We start from the raw sequence: 15,682 nt of genomic DNA, 5'->3' as shown, positions 1-15,682 counted from the left end.
ACAAACACAGCTCCGGGATATGATGCCCAGGGGTGAAGAAAAAGCCTTTAAAAGGGTGGAGCTGCGGTTTTCTTTAATAAATGATGAGGAATCCCGCTAGTCACTCTCAGCCTTATTCTACAAGGTTGATTTGATGTGTACGCCTGACGGATACTGATCTGTTTGTGTTGTGTGTGTGTCCGAACAGGTGATGTTATGTCACCGGAGCGCGCGCTAGAGATGACGGCTGCTGCCCGGTGCGGGACTGCCCCGAGCCTTCCTGCACAGCGCCCTGACCGCGGCTCTCCATGGAGGCTGTTTATGCAATCCGACGCAGTGTTGCAAGTGGGCTGACTCGACGCGGCTGTCTCCATTTGATATGATCCCCAGAACTGCCGGGCCTTCTGTGTTTCTGTGAAATATGCTCGGGCCTAACCATCACAGAGGGAAGGAGCTGTCACAGGAGGCGATGCTCTGAGAAAAATTAAAATAAATCATACAAAATTAAATAAAAAAAAGGGGCGCCCTTTCTGGATGTCATCATGTCGAAAGTTGTCAGTAACAAGGAGAAGAAGTCCTTCAGTAAAAAACTCTTCCGGAGAAGCTCGGTCCGCTCCGTCGGGAGCTTCATGAACAGAGTTCTCCGGACTCTGTCGACTCTGTCTCATTTCGGTACCGACGAGCACGCCGCCGAGGACGAGAAGGACGACGCCACCCTCAACCCGAGCACCACCGGGGGGTCGCTCCCGTCCGACGACAGCGACTGCGGGGGGTTCCCCTTCGGTGACAAGGTGCCGGGGGTCGCCGGGCTCAAGAACCACGGCAACACCTGCTTCATGAACGCTATCCTGCAGTGCCTCAGCAACACGGAGCTCTTCGCAGAGTACCTGGCGCTGGAGCAGTTCAAAGGCGGGGAGACGACGACCGGCAGCGGCAACGACAAGGCCAAGTCCAACGGGGTGCTGGTGCAGAAGAAGGGCAGCCAGCAGCAGCAGCAGCAGGACTCCGGGGAGGTGACCGAGCAGCTGTCCGGGCTGGTTCGGGCTCTGTGGACCTTCGAGTACACACCTCAGCACAGCAGGGACTTCAAGGTAGGCTGAGCATCGTGCACCTCGCTGTGAGACATAATTCATCTCACAGCAGCTACAGAAAGCACACAATGTGCATCAAATAGATGTGGAGCAGTGCATTTTGATACACTTTAGATCCGGACTAGAATAAAGTTGACTTGAAACAAGCTGAGATGTTAGATGAGGATCTGATTTTCTAGAGTTATTAACTTTTTTGTTGTTGATTTTTGCCATCCGGAGCCCCATCTTAAATGTGTTATTTTCTTATTTGGTCCATGTGAGTGATAATATAAATCCTTATATTCTGCAGATATTAAAAGAAAAGTAACGTCACTAGTGTTATGATTTCAAACAAAGAGCCATATGGATTACAGCTCAGGCCCAGTTTGTGCCTTTCGTGCACCTCCATTAAGGATAATAACACGGGGGTCTTTGCCATCTAAAATGAACTATGCTGCGTAATCCTACTTTTTGAATAATCAGTGGTGATACATAATACAACATCTTTTCTGTGCTCTGTCAATGCTGACATGTATAAGACCAGAGGCAGGTGCTTTGTACAGATGTGAATTTGAGTCTATTTAAAATCATGACATTCCTACATTTGTCAGAATAATCGCAGACAGGGTTTAGATGCAGTGATTATGCGCTGGCCTTGAGTGACTGCTTTGCTTGTCAACAAGCCTCTATTGCAGTAGTGTTTAGTCTGTCCTCGAACACAAACTTATTTAAGATATGAAAACACAAGGTATACTTTCTGTCTTTGGTCAATAATCCTATTCCAGCACAGCTCACAGTTCTGAGTTTGTTTTATTCACGACTCCAATTAATAAAAGAGAATATACATCCTAATGAAATGGGTGAAGTCAGTGTTCCTGCACTAACACTCGATCAGCTGAGTCCCAGATCAGAGCCGTAATAAAACTCATATGTTCTTGGAGCCGCTTTATTGTCGGCCCACACTCATCAGCTTTTGTTGCAGCCTTGTCTGCTTTTTCATCGGTTCACCTCGTAAACTGAAAAGTTTGCCTGTCACAATCACAAAGGTTTGTTCTTTGGCTATACTTTATTTTTATATGTCTAATAACCTATTTTCTAATCTCAAAAGTTCAAAATACATAATGGGAGGAGCTAAATTGATCAGGGCCATAAAACACATTCATTTTGACAGTGTTACTATGTCCACTTTTACCTTGGTTGCCAGCCAAAGTACAAACTGTCTGATTGGATATAGATTATTCTTTCCTGCGTGTGAGGCCTTGAATCTGTATAAATCGGTCAGGAAGTTAAGTGCAAACCCAGACTATCAGACAGTATTGGTTAAATGTGGTGTCTCTAATTTGTGATAAACAAAGAATCGAAAGCTTAATAAACGAGTTATTTTCCTCATGCTAATGTAAATAATTTTGGCTACTAACATCCTATGCTGTTGCTACATTGTTCCTTTTATGTTCATGCAGTATAATTTGTACTTTCTCTTTTAATATCTCAATAACATACTCTCCAAGTTATACATCACAAACTTAAATGCAGCGAATTGAACTTCAGCTAAACATGTTTCTTTGTGGTTAGTGTAGATTACAGCTCAGCATGTGTCGGTTGTGCGCTTCTTACACTCAGACCACATCATGAGCCTCGACTGAGTGCACTTAAAGATCATTAGGAAGGCCTCCGTGATAATAACACAGGGGAATTATCCACCGTGTGTCAGAGTCCAGCATTGGTTTGAGGATTATGTCATTACACAACACCCAAACTGCCCCAGAGCACGTTCGACACAAACCCTCATAGATGATCACAAGACACATTCACCATTTGGGAAAAGTGATACTTAATTTGACAATGTGAAAACAAATCCAACAGATGGTAGTAGTCTGTAAACAGCACAAGGTAACTGCAATCAATGGTTGATTAAATGATTAGACGTTTTTTGTAGATTATTCAGGGATTCTGTATTGTAGGGGTATTAAGCTTGTATCAACAGACCTTTACTTAAAGACGCCCTCTGTTGCCAAGCCACAGAAGAAAGACTATCTCTATATTTGCACCACATCTTGAACAAAATGCTGAGGCTGCATTTGTTATGCCTTCAAAATGAGGAAGAAGGTCCCAAGGGGCAGGATGGGAAGACACGTAGTGCACAGTCCCCTCATATCTTTGACCTTGCTTGACATTTGATAGCCAGAGGTGGCTTTATAGCTGCCAGCCCGGGTGACTCTGTAGGGTACACACTGTTGCCCTCTCTAATAGATATTTGTCAGTGAGGTTAAGTTGTCGATTATCAGCCTGTGTCCTGGTTTTTAAAAGCTTCTCCGGGCCCTGGCTGCGTCTCACCCGCACCTCTGCTGACCTTTCGGATTGTGCTGATCAACATCCTGGTCAAACGTGCTGAATATTTTATGATGAGCCAATGATGTCAACACAATCTTTTCTGTTTCAAGAGCAGTCCACTTGAACCATATTTTGTTTGTCCCTCTGCAGAATGTGGTGTCCAAGAGCGCCCTGCAGTTCAAGGGCAACTCCCAGCACGATGCCCAAGAATTCCTCCTCTGGCTGCTGGATAGAGTTCATGAAGACCTCAACCATATTATCCACCCTGACATCAGACCCCCCAGGAAGGTAAACATCAACTTAGAGCACAGCTATCGAGTTTTTAGACCTCTATATTCAGCTAATAGACCAGATGTGGCCACTTTTGTGTTTCTTATCTGAACAATATTGAAATAAACTGAATGTTGCCAATATCTGAACTGTACTTCTCACTGCCTCTGTTATATAACATGCATTATATTGTATTGGTTTGCCAAATAATTGTTGAGTGTTTATGGTGTTTTCCCAGCCTCCAATAGAAGAGGAAAATGCCCCTGAAGGATCTCCACTTCCAGCACCTGGCTCTTTCGTACAGGAGTTGTTTCAGGCACAATACAGGTGAAACTTTAAATTACTGGTAAAGTATTTAATATTAACTATCTGAAAATCAATGAAGAACATTCAAACAAAGTCCTCAACATACTGTATCTTCTATGTCAAGGGTAACTTTCTGAAAAAATCCCACAACACACAACTCAAGGTTCACTCACTAGCTTTTGAGCTTTTGACCGTATCCTCTGGCCTTCTTCTGGGTGTCATCGCGTGACCTATAAGTACAGAACCTATGATACGATTGTATTGACAAAAAGGAACGATGACCACAAGTTTAAACTCCAAGAATATTAAGTATTTTTCCTCAAATGTGTGTGTTATTTCGTCTAACTTCTGTAATAATTGCAGAATGTTTATAGTGATACATCAGTATTACACCAGTATTATTAAATCGTTTTGCCCTGCAGTGATTTTTCCAGGAATCATAACACTGTACAGATTATTGTGAATATCCTACTACTGAAAATTGATGTTAGATTTATGTATGTATTCCATACGGCTTTCTATGTCTGGCCATGAGTTAGTTGATAAGATCAATACCACTCTGTGAGCTAAATATGAAGCTACAGCATCCGGCTATCTTAGCTTAGCATAAAGACCTGAAACGGGGGAAACATACAGCTTGGCTCTGTCCAAAAGTAACTCAATCTGCCCACTTGCACTTTTAAAGGTCATTACCATTTCGTATATCGTTTTAATAATTTGTAGAGTGAAGTATAAAAATGACACACTGTGGTTTGAATAGGTTTGAGTGCCTGACTTCCTGGAGTTTTATCACCACTGTGTGTTTGCCAGGCAGGAAAGTGTTAGCATTTAACCCCTGTAAAACTACAATATGTTGTTTTTACAGTTCGGTTATTGTACTATTTAAATAAATTAGATATAAAGTGTTTGAGAGCTTTAAAGTCGCTGATAGAGGAATTAAGTTACCTTTGGACAGAGCCAGGATAGCTGTTTACCCCCGTGTTCAGCCTTGAGGCTTAGCTAAGATAACCTGCTGCTCAAATGAGAGTGCTATCAATCATCTTATCCAACTCTCTACAGTAAAGATAATTAGCGTATCTCCCAAAACTTTGAACCATTCCTTGAAAATGATGCCAGCTGCATTTAACTATTCTCATCATGTCTCTGCAGGTCCTCTCTGACTTGCCCTCACTGCCAGAAACAGAGCAACACCTTTGATCCTTTCCTCTGCATCTCACTGCCAATCCCCGTACCTCACACACGGTAAGGCGACTCTGCATCTAGTTTATGAGCGAGACAATATCTATCAGACAAAAAAAAGTCCCTGCATCCCAAAATACAACCAGACAAGACCCAGTCTGAACCCGGCACTAAGAAGAAGTGTCAAATCCAGCCTCGAAAAACACCATGAAAGATCCGACGAGTTAAAATTAGAAATGAGAAGATGCCGTCTATCTTTGAAACATCAGTCCAGCTGTAGTTACGAAACAGACAATTCATTTCAATCTGTCTGTGTTGCAGGCCCCTGTATGTGACAGTGGTGTACCAAGGAAAATGCTCCCACTGCATGAGAGTCGGGGTGGCGGTGCCTCTTTCTGGCACCGTGTCCAGGCTGAGACAAGCTGTGGCCCAAGAGACCAAAATCCCTGCCCAACAGGTGCTGTCCTATTAGACACTTGCTCTTTTTAAAGCCATTAAGGCATCCAAATGAAGAGGATTAAAGATAGGGTGTGCTACTTTGAGGAAACTGGATGAGGATGTTTTCAGTGAGCCGTGAGATACTTTTGTGTTCAAGTTTGTACCTAAGTTTTCTCAAAGTGGAAGGCAAGTAATGTATCATCAGTGCTTTATAAATATCTTTACACGTTATGTGTATATTTCAGAATATAAAGCCTCTTTTGATACTTGGAAACACACCCTTTTGTTAATTCTTGTGAGAGTTCTTGTTTCAATAATTTTCATCAAATTGCACCCTGCTTTTGTTTCCCGTCTCTGCTCAGATCGTCCTCACTGAAATGTACTTTGACGGCTTTCATCGCTCCTTCTGTGACGACGATGACGACCTTGAGATCATTCAGGAGAGCGACTCCATCTTTGCCTTCGAGACACCTGAGCTATTCCGACCGGAGCAGATCCGCTCCAAGCGAGGCGGTACGACATCCTGTTTGTTCCCCAGAAATGAGTTCAGCTCTTTATACGCTGGTAGGAGTGGAGATTAGATTAGAAATGGACTAATATTGGAGCAACGCTTCAGTCAGGGCGCTGCTTCCCACACTAACCAGTGTATTGGATTGATTTTTGTGTATTGTTTTACTTCATTTTCTTTTATTTCACATTTGTATCTTTTCATTTTGTGTTTACTACAGGGAGCCCACATGCAAATCTCAACCAGAACAACCTAAAGTACGGCACAGATATTAATAGGATATCCACACAAATACAAGAGCCGACCACCCCGCCTCAGAGTCCCAATAAGAATAATGGACAGGCTGAGAAGATTGTCTTGCTGGTGTGTAACAGAGCCTGCGCTGGACAGCAGGGACGCAGGTATTGAACCACACTTCTAAAGGTTTGGATCCTTATCCCAAAGATATCTTTAAAACTGATGCATGTCTGTTTTTGTACTTTCTGCAGATTTGGTAATCCATTCATTCTGTATTTGGAGCGTACAGTGACATGGGACGTACTTCAGAAAGAGATCTTGGAGAAGATGCAGCATCTTTTGCGCCCTGGAGTGTTTGTGCAGGTACCGACTTATTACACACTCTTTGATTTGAATTGTCTTTACGTTTATGTGTTATGTTTTTAATGTCTTGTCCTTGATGGTCTGTAGGTAGGGCCATTCACTTTGCGTGTGGTCGGAGTGGTTGGAATCACGTATCTCTTGCCTCAGGAGGAGCAGCCGCTCTGCCATCCTTCCGTGGAGAGGTAATGTCACTTATCGCCACCAGAGGCGGACGTGTTACCGCACTTGAAAAGTCATTATATAAATCCTGCAGTGAGTTCAATCCACTTGAAGTTGATTGAAGAGCTACAGTATGTAGGCCGAGTCTTCAGCGGAATATTGATGTTAAAATATCTCCTGAGATGTATGATAGCGTGTCTGGTTTTATTGATATTCTTCTAAAAATGTGTTGAGCTCTGTTGTTTTTGCATGGATTTGTTTTCTTCGCTGCTGCCACATGAAAAACAAACAAACAAATAAGCAGAACATAAATCCTCAACCTCATTGAAGTTGAAGTTGGCCTTAATGTTATGCTTGCTTCAGATCCTGAGGTCTATGAAGACTATCTAGAATCCAGTGTGCAATTATTCCATATATAAAGTTTTGTAGACACCCGCTCCTACAGTCATAGATAATACTGGCTTCTGGAGGCAGTCTTAAATTAAGAGCTTACTCTAGTGTTCCCTCAAATCATTCTGTACTGCTAAACTCTGTATATGAATACCAACTAAAAAACTAAAATGAAAAATATAATGTGGGGTTCTCTTAATCTCATTTTCAACAGGGCGTTCAAGTCTTGCGGTCCTGGAGGGCCACCTCATGTCAAAATTGTCGTTGAGTGGGACAAGGAGACGAAAGACTAGTGAGTGTGATCTGAAGCAACAGTCCCACGCACTTCATTTAGCTCAGGGCTGATGTGTGATGTCTCCTCTCAGAGCTCTGCAATTTAACACAAATACAATGTATTTTGAAGTTCCGCGTGATCCCTCTGTGACTTATGCCCGTATGTTATGCCTGCAGTCTGTTCAAAAGAACTGAGGATGAATACACCCCAGATGCTGAAAGCGTGCGTCAAGCAAAGGAGCAGCACCTGCAGCCTCAGACCTGCTCACTGGCCCAGTGCTTTCAACTCTACACCAAAGAGGAACAGGTAGGCGGAGACATGGTATCATGTCGGCTGCACTAGTCCTACGAATATCACAGACTTAATACATATTAGGATTAAAGATGTGTTTATTCTTTGCTGCACACTAAGTGACAGTCTCATTAGAAATGCTGGTTCGAGTGAGTACGGAATGTGTTGTTGGATTATATTTCTATTCATTTGATCTCTGTCGTGGCGTCAAGATGCCAGGCTTTGGGGCTGTATAATTACATACACTAGATGGCAGTACAATTAAACGTTTCCACCACTTTTTTCCTTTTCGCTACATGATATGTTTAGCCTAATGTTAAAGAAATGGCATCAACTCATACCTTTATTGTACAGAAAACATATGTTAACAGGTCAAGAAAACAAATGAATAGAACCCAACTGGAGTTTAGTTGCTCTCTAATAACAGTTTTCTTTCTTTGCATTCATTTCAGCTCGCTCCTGATGATGCTTGGCGATGTCCACACTGTAAGCAGCTTCAGCAGGGCAGTATCAAGCTCAGTCTGTGGACCCTGCCAGACATCCTCATACTTCACCTGAAACGCTTTAGACAGGTACTCTTGTAGACAGTCTTGATAAAACAAAAGGTGCCGAAATGCTCTTCCACCCACTTCATACCCCATAATTCATGCTCCCTTATTCGGGCCACACTCATCTTCGATCTCTGCCATCTACACACATGAAGAGTTTTTATGCAACTCTATCACGGTCACAAAATCTGTCCACAGACTACAGAAATATAAACAGCTGACAAAGCACTCTCACACACACATAGACTCACAAAGTGCTGTCTTGGCTAGAAGTAAGTTAAAGAGAGATGATGTATTTCTATATTACTGTGTCTGAATTCCATAAATGTGTCTTTAGGATGGGGATCGACGAATGAAGATGCAGAACATGGTGAAGTTCCCGCTCACAGGCATGGACATGGCACCCCATATGGTGAAGAGGAGCCAGAGCAGCTGGAGTCTCCCTTCGCACTGGTCACCATGGAGACGGCCTTATGGGATGGGCCGTGACCCAGAGGACTACCTGTATGACCTGTACGCAGTGTGTAACCACCATGGAACCATGCAGGGAGGACATTACACAGGTAATGGAGCAGCAACAACAACCAACCATCAGAATCGCCTTATTCGCCAAATGCACACAGAAAAGACCAAGAAAGGTCAAAGTACATAACGTGAAGAATAATGAAATGCTACGTTATTCTACTGATACAGATTAAGAATAATCTGCGGTTGTTGTAATTACTGATTTTCTTTCCAAGATATTTACAACATTTAATTACCTTGTGTCTTGTAGCTCACTGCAAGAACTCTATCGATGGACAGTGGTATTGCTTTGATGATAGTGATGTTCAGCCCATACCGGAAGATGAAGTCTGCAAGCAGACAGGTTACATCTTGTTTTATCAAAGACGTGCCACAATTCCATCTTGGTCTGCCAACAGTTCTGTGGGAGGTAATCTTTTTTTTAATATACGCTTGTACAATCTCTTCTTTTCATGTTCAAATATTATACATGTTCAACCACTGTCTGTTCGGGGCTTTAGGATCCACCAGTTCCTCTTTGTGTGAGCACTGGATCAGTCGGCTGATGGGCAGCCGTCCACCGAGCCAAGCCTCATCCGGCTCCTCCAGACGCACGTCTCTGGCCTCCCTCTCCGAGTCAGCTGAGTTTGCTGGTGAACGGAGCGAGGATGATGGTGACACAGACTCATCCAAATCTGAATTATTTTCAATACTTCACAAAGGTGACGAATATTTTCTGAAGCAATCTTTTATTGATGCTTGTCTTTCTACCACGCAGGCTTGTCGAGCCGGCCAGCAGTACGAGGCATGCAAAGACAAACATTCTCCTCAAGGTCTTCCATTGCCAGCCCCTTGGTGCTCAGTGAAAATGTCACTAAACCGTCCTGGTCCCACTCTGCTAAACTCCAACTCCGTTCCAACTCTCCCTCACGCTTCTCCCTGGAATCCCACTCCTCCTCCCCGACACTGGAGAGGATAGGAGAGGTGGTTGATGCCAAGCTGTCCCCAAAGCTGGACAAGGCGTCTGGGGGCAAGTCGGCCCTTGCAGCTCTGGATAGTAATCCAGGCAGTAAGAAGCTCCCGGAGCAGGTTCACTCCAAGGCTGTTGCTCAGGCAGAGCAAAGGAGCTCCGCCCAGACTGGGGACAACAACAATGCAGTCACTGCTGCTGAACAGGTCAGTCCACGGCACGGGGCAGCTGCAAAGGACCCAAAACAAAGAAATGGGGCTGCAGATAGCACTTGCGTTAAAAGGACCTCAGCAAGTCCCAAGAAGCGCCCTGCCACGTCCTCAACATCATCCAGCTCTCTGTCACCTGCATCCCCAGCCATTGGCAAGTTACCGTCTCGAACTCAGACCAAGGGTGCAGCATCGGCGTCATCCCCCAAGGACAAAAGCGATGGACCACCTAAAACTAGCACGGCTGGTTCCTCGAGAACAGCAACGCCCTCGAAGAAAGGGTCATCCCAAACCCCGGAGGTACTACATCCGGACTCTGCCCAACAGAGGAAGAGTGGTTCTCCAGGATTACAAAGCTCACACCCTCCGAGGAGGACATCACCCAGAGGGGGAGGCGAGAAAAGCTCAGCCTCAGCAAGGACTAAAGCAGCAGAGAGGAGCGCTAGTCGTGAATCCTCACGGAATAACGTGGTCTCAGAGAAGAAGGTCAACCATGCAGGGCCTCCCCGGTCGACTGCTGCTAGTAGAGCAGAGGGCAGGCCGGGCCGTGCTGTGGAGAACCGGGGAGCGGGCCGGAGCTCAAGCAGTAGCTCCTCCATGGCTAGTCTCCGATCTTCGAGTGTCGGTGTTTCCTCTGCGAGCGCAGCCCCGCCATCAAGGGGACCTCAAAGGAACAGTAAGACAGAGGACAAAGGTTTATCCTTCTTCAAAACTGCTCTGAGGCCCAAAGAGACGCGGAAGTCAGTCGATGGCGGGAAAGCAGGGGCGGGAGAGGCTAAAGCGAGTCCAGAGGACGGTGCTGGGGATGCAGCAAGAGAGGGAATCCCACACGGAGCAAGCAAGAAAGCCCAGAGTGTGGCTTCAGAGGCCCAGACTAATGGGACCACAGCCAAAGACAAGGATTCCTCAAAGGCGTCCGCTGCAGCTAAGCATTCACATCTGCCCTCCACAAAGTCCAAGCTTTCTGGGGCAGAAACGGCCACCCAGTCCTCTGCCAATGCAAAAGAGCCTTCGAAGAAAGAGCCTGCTAAAAAGATAATGCAGTCCAGGAAGATCCCTATCAGCTCTACACACACTAGCCAGCGGGCCAAGTGACATTCTTTTAAAGGCCTGATAACAATCTCTCTAGTGCAGCTCTGAGGTGTTTTAACCATCAAACCTGACAAACATCTTTAAAGCACCTGTAGCTTTTCAGTGGTCACTGAATACCAGCTGCCATACAGGACACCTACTGTCCACATTGTTAAATAGTTATTTAGGAATGGATTTTAACGAAGCACTTTGTATGGATTGCATTCATTTTGAGGATTATTATACTGTATTATAAATAAGCATGGACTGCACATGTATTGAATTATTGCCCTGTTCTGTCTGTAGCATAGTACATCTCAGTAGGAGGTGAAAATAAAAGTGACTTTGCACAAGACGGAAAGCAGAAACAATGGTGAAAAGAAACGATTGAGATACATCACACCCGGACTACTCAGTCACCAAAGGAAGTTTACTGGCAATTTTTGACATGCTGATGCAGTGAAACACTGAATTATTTCCAAAAATCTTCATGTACAGCTCTCTGTCAATATTGAGAGCCATATTTCAACAAACATCAGTGCCTCAGATAATCAACGTATTTAATCGGAATTGTATAACTGCAGGTGTTGGTAAATTTATAATTCAATTTTAATATTTATTAAGCACTGAAAATGTAATTTCAAGTCGACACACAACTACGCCTATTTAACCTGAACCGCTGTTTACATATGCTCCTTGATGTAGTCATTGTACAACAGCCTTTAAGAAGTATTTCTGTGCAGCCAGAAACAAGACTGTCGAGGAGACGCCCAGAGGGGGAAGTGCAGGAAGGAAGCATGTCTTGTTGGTGTTAAATGTCTGGAGACGTCCGGTTTGTAATGGTTCCTAAATGTTTGTGTTTTATTTACTAGTAACGCCATGTTACCCCTCAGACAACCTCCTACCCGTCACCACCTCTGCCCTCCAGCTGCTGATGCCAACACTTAAACTGCGGCGTCCATGTAACCTCATGGGGATCAGCCTCTTCAGACTGCCAGACATCTCCAAAACATTCCTCTCAGATGAACACAGGGTTAATGTAAAAAGCCACTATACGCACACATATTCAAAGACAGCTGGGTTGCCTAGGTTGAAAACACCAGACATGTACATAGAGCATTATGGTATGTTTGAGTCAGCCCCCCTTCTGTCTTCTTGTGTGACATCACAGCTTGTGCACATCTTTAGCTTGCATCGCAGAGTAAATCAACACTGAGCGCACTGACAGCCTGAGAGAAGCGATCACCCATCCATACGGTATACGACAGTTGTTGCATGATAAATTGTTTATGCATGCACTTAACTATGCAAGCAGATTCTTGCTAATGCCCACACTGAGTATGTAGAGTATGTGCTACTCTTGGATGTGTATATATTTTTAATTGTATATTTTTCCAAATGCCGGCATCAGAGAGCATGTTAAGGCATCCTTTATTAAAGCTTTGTTTGCACATTTCTTCAAAGTAATATACATTTTGTATGAATGATAAGTATTGCTCATTCACCCTCTCAAAGTAAATCAACTCACTTGCAAATTAATGTTTCTGTATTGTAATCATTTGTCTCACATTTTTCCTCACAATTTCCAACCTTTAGCAACTTTTATAGTTTTTATATGGCAGCACAACGCTGCTGGAGTTCACAAGTTGGGGTTTTAACTTTCATTTATCATCTGTAATAGTTTGGGATTCATAGTGAACATGTTAGAAGCCCAACTATAAATTAAAATGGCGCTGGTTGAAAGACAGGTGTGTGTTATACAAGAGCTAATGACGGGCTGCTTCTAAATCAAAACATTTTGACAGGTTTCACCGAGAACATTCCAGACACTTTACAACCACACTGTCTTCTGCTTTTGTCTGAAGATTAAAAAAGAAGTAATGATGCACAGTATATTCTCGACTCTTTTATATTGTTTTTAATTAAATTATTCTCAGAAAATGTAAAACTGAGAAGCTGTAAACTTTCCAGTGTGAAAGACTGCGCACGAGACCCACACAAATACAAATTTAACTAATGACGGTAGTTGTATAGATCAGAATGATAGATTTACTGAATGTCAGTGTCACTTTCAAGGGGAAGTGTTCACCAGTAAGACAAACTACTTTACTTTCTGGCTCATTGAGCAGAATGAAATTGAGTATTATCTTTAGTGCCTGGTGGCTACAGTGTGTTGATACTGTGCTATAACATCCAACACATGCAGTATACAAACTGATAAACTGATGTATGTATGCCAAGTGGGAGGGAATGTATGAATATAACAATGCTGGGAAGAAAGAATTATTTTCACAAATGCATGAGAATGATAAACCCGCTATATTTTTCCATTCATATTCTGCGATATAATGTAATGTTTGACATGTACTGTGTTTATCTTTTTGTGATGTGTAGCAGTGTGTGTTGCATTGATTTAACAATGCGAGATAAACAAAATAAAAATACGTCATGTTTTTTTTAACATGTAGCTTTGTATGATTTGGTTTACATTTACATGTGACAGCTTTTGAGCGGCTATCTTTTTCTTTTACAATTTTTCTTTTACAATTCACATTGTCTCCACTGGGTGGAGCTCAATGGTTGCCTAAAAGCTCAGTAGACACAAACACAAAATGAGTGAGGGGAATAAAGCAACACACTAAATTTATCCCAGAGAAATTTCAACTTGTGGGATTACTGAGATATATAGTACCGTCAAATTGGATGCTGTCAGTGAGGGAGACGATATGCTATTAAACTACAGCACCATCATTTATTTCGAGCTGATTCAATTGTGCTTTTATTAGTTTGGCCCAAGGCTGGACATATTAAGAGTTAATGCTGCCTCTTTGTCTTTCTATTTTTGTAATTTTATATAACAGTCATCAGTTTTGAAAATTAGATTTTCACCCCTTTCACTTCTCACCTCTTGTGCAGAGAAGTGATGACATTTATAAAACAGGCCTGTGGTGCGACGGGGCTGCAACATGCTTCTCTTCATATGCAACAGGAAGGCTCTGTGTCTCGGAGCTTATCAGAAGTGAACATGTTGTCTGGTGTACAGAAAAGCGTGAAGTCGTTCAATTAATATGCATCTAGGAATGTAATTAGAAAACTCACAGACTGCAACGCGGCGCAAGATCATTCCGTGAACGAGCCAGCCTCCTCCAGCGCTGAAATCAATAATCATTTGCCAATTGTATCAGTTCCAAGAGAAGATCATTAGCAAGACCTCAGTGGAGAATTCAGCAACTTTTATCTGAATTTAACCGTGACATTAGCCCTCTTGATTCCTGAATATAATGCATCATGCTAAATTAGTTTATATGTTTTGCTTGTGCTGTGGGCTTGATGCATGGGAGAAATGCAATCTTATTTCATTGATTAATCCAATCTTGATATCTCCTGTGGCCAAATTCACTCCTGTTGCAAAGTCTCCATTTTGAGACGCTCCCTGGATAGAAGGAGATGACGAGCAGGACCTTTGTGATTAGCTTTCACTTTTTCCACTGCTTGCTGTTTGGATGGATTGATACAGTGATTGCTGGAGTGAAGGCAGAGTGGCCACAATGTCATAACCACCACTATAAAATAACAGCTACACAATGTAATACAATTAATGTTGTTTGGCATTATTTTATATTTAAAAAAATAACACAATGTAATGCTATATGTATATCTTATGATGCAATATACACAGCAACCTACAGTACAGCCAAAAGCTGGTGTGGGTCCTCCATGGTACAATTTCAACAAATTGATGCTGCAGCGCCATTGAACCATAATGTACAGATGTTTGTGATATTATGTCTACCCTCTGATATTTCTACATGGTGATGATTTTCTGAAAACACAAAGGAGTCTGGGATATTTTAATTAAAGCCTGACAGAAAACACAAGAGAGACAAACAGAGTGGAAAACTTTGTAGGTGGTAGCAGCCGAGTTGGGAAGCATTCGGACATGCTTTTTTTTTTACAGCAAATATAACCTTTTAAGTAATTAAACCATTCTTAGCATTTCCTAAAACAAGTGCAAAATAATCTACTAATAATGAGATGCTGTCATTCACCCAGGTTCATTCAAACGTTTTCTTAAATGAGATTTATTTTGAATGACAATACCTTAAAGCAAGATGAAAAAACATCCATTCATTCATTCTCTTATAAATAAAAAAATGCATGAGCCTTAAAACGGACTAGGACCTTTGCTGCCAAAGTATTGCAACAGCCGCTTACCCATTTATCTACTTCTCTTTGAAAACACTGATAATATATATTCAGGGAGTGCAGTTAGTGACAGTGTGGGCTCCATGGAGCTCTGACAGCTTGACGGAGTAGTAGCGGGGGCGGGTTTAGCAAAAGTTCACTAGCATTAAATTAACGCCAATTCACACTGTTCCATTACTGAAAACCATTCAGGAGACAACATTTATTAGCAATGGAAGCAGCAATATTCAGAGAAAATAATACCAGTTTTATTAATTACAAGATTGTAAACTCCTACTTATCAGACAGCAGCTGTTTTCTTTTTTGTTTGAGTGTTTTTGTCTTATTCAGCAGTCCTGGTTCTGTTGATGCCATCCCTCTGCTACTTCTAGTTAATTTA

The 15,682-nt window shown here is 42.8% G+C and overlaps 1 protein-coding gene across 1 annotated transcript; it reads left to right on the top strand.

Annotated features, from left to right (window-relative positions):
• Window positions 1-521: 521 nt before the first annotated feature.
• On the top strand, window positions 522-11,121 carry LOC306749899 (ubiquitin carboxyl-terminal hydrolase 31-like; the record flags this gene model as incomplete). The annotated part of the gene is made up of 16 exons (XM_079233255.1): window positions 522-1,070; window positions 3,531-3,668; window positions 3,889-3,977; window positions 5,106-5,198; window positions 5,457-5,592; window positions 5,936-6,086; window positions 6,302-6,482; window positions 6,570-6,681; window positions 6,769-6,863; window positions 7,445-7,522; window positions 7,681-7,810; window positions 8,248-8,367; window positions 8,681-8,906; window positions 9,119-9,277; window positions 9,369-9,521; window positions 9,626-11,121. The coding sequence occupies 16 exons, from the start codon at window positions 522-524 to the stop codon at window positions 11,119-11,121; spliced, it is 3,906 nt and encodes a 1,301-aa protein (XP_079089381.1).
• Between the last annotated feature and the right edge of the window lie 4,561 nt (window positions 11,122-15,682).

The sequence above is a fragment of the Taurulus bubalis genome, assembly GCF_910589615.1.
Source record: "Taurulus bubalis genome assembly, chromosome: 2".
Classification (NCBI taxonomy): Eukaryota; Metazoa; Chordata; class Actinopteri; order Perciformes; family Cottidae; genus Taurulus; species Taurulus bubalis.
Note: the sequence above shows the minus strand (reverse complement) of the source record. Positions and strands in the feature narration are given on the sequence as shown.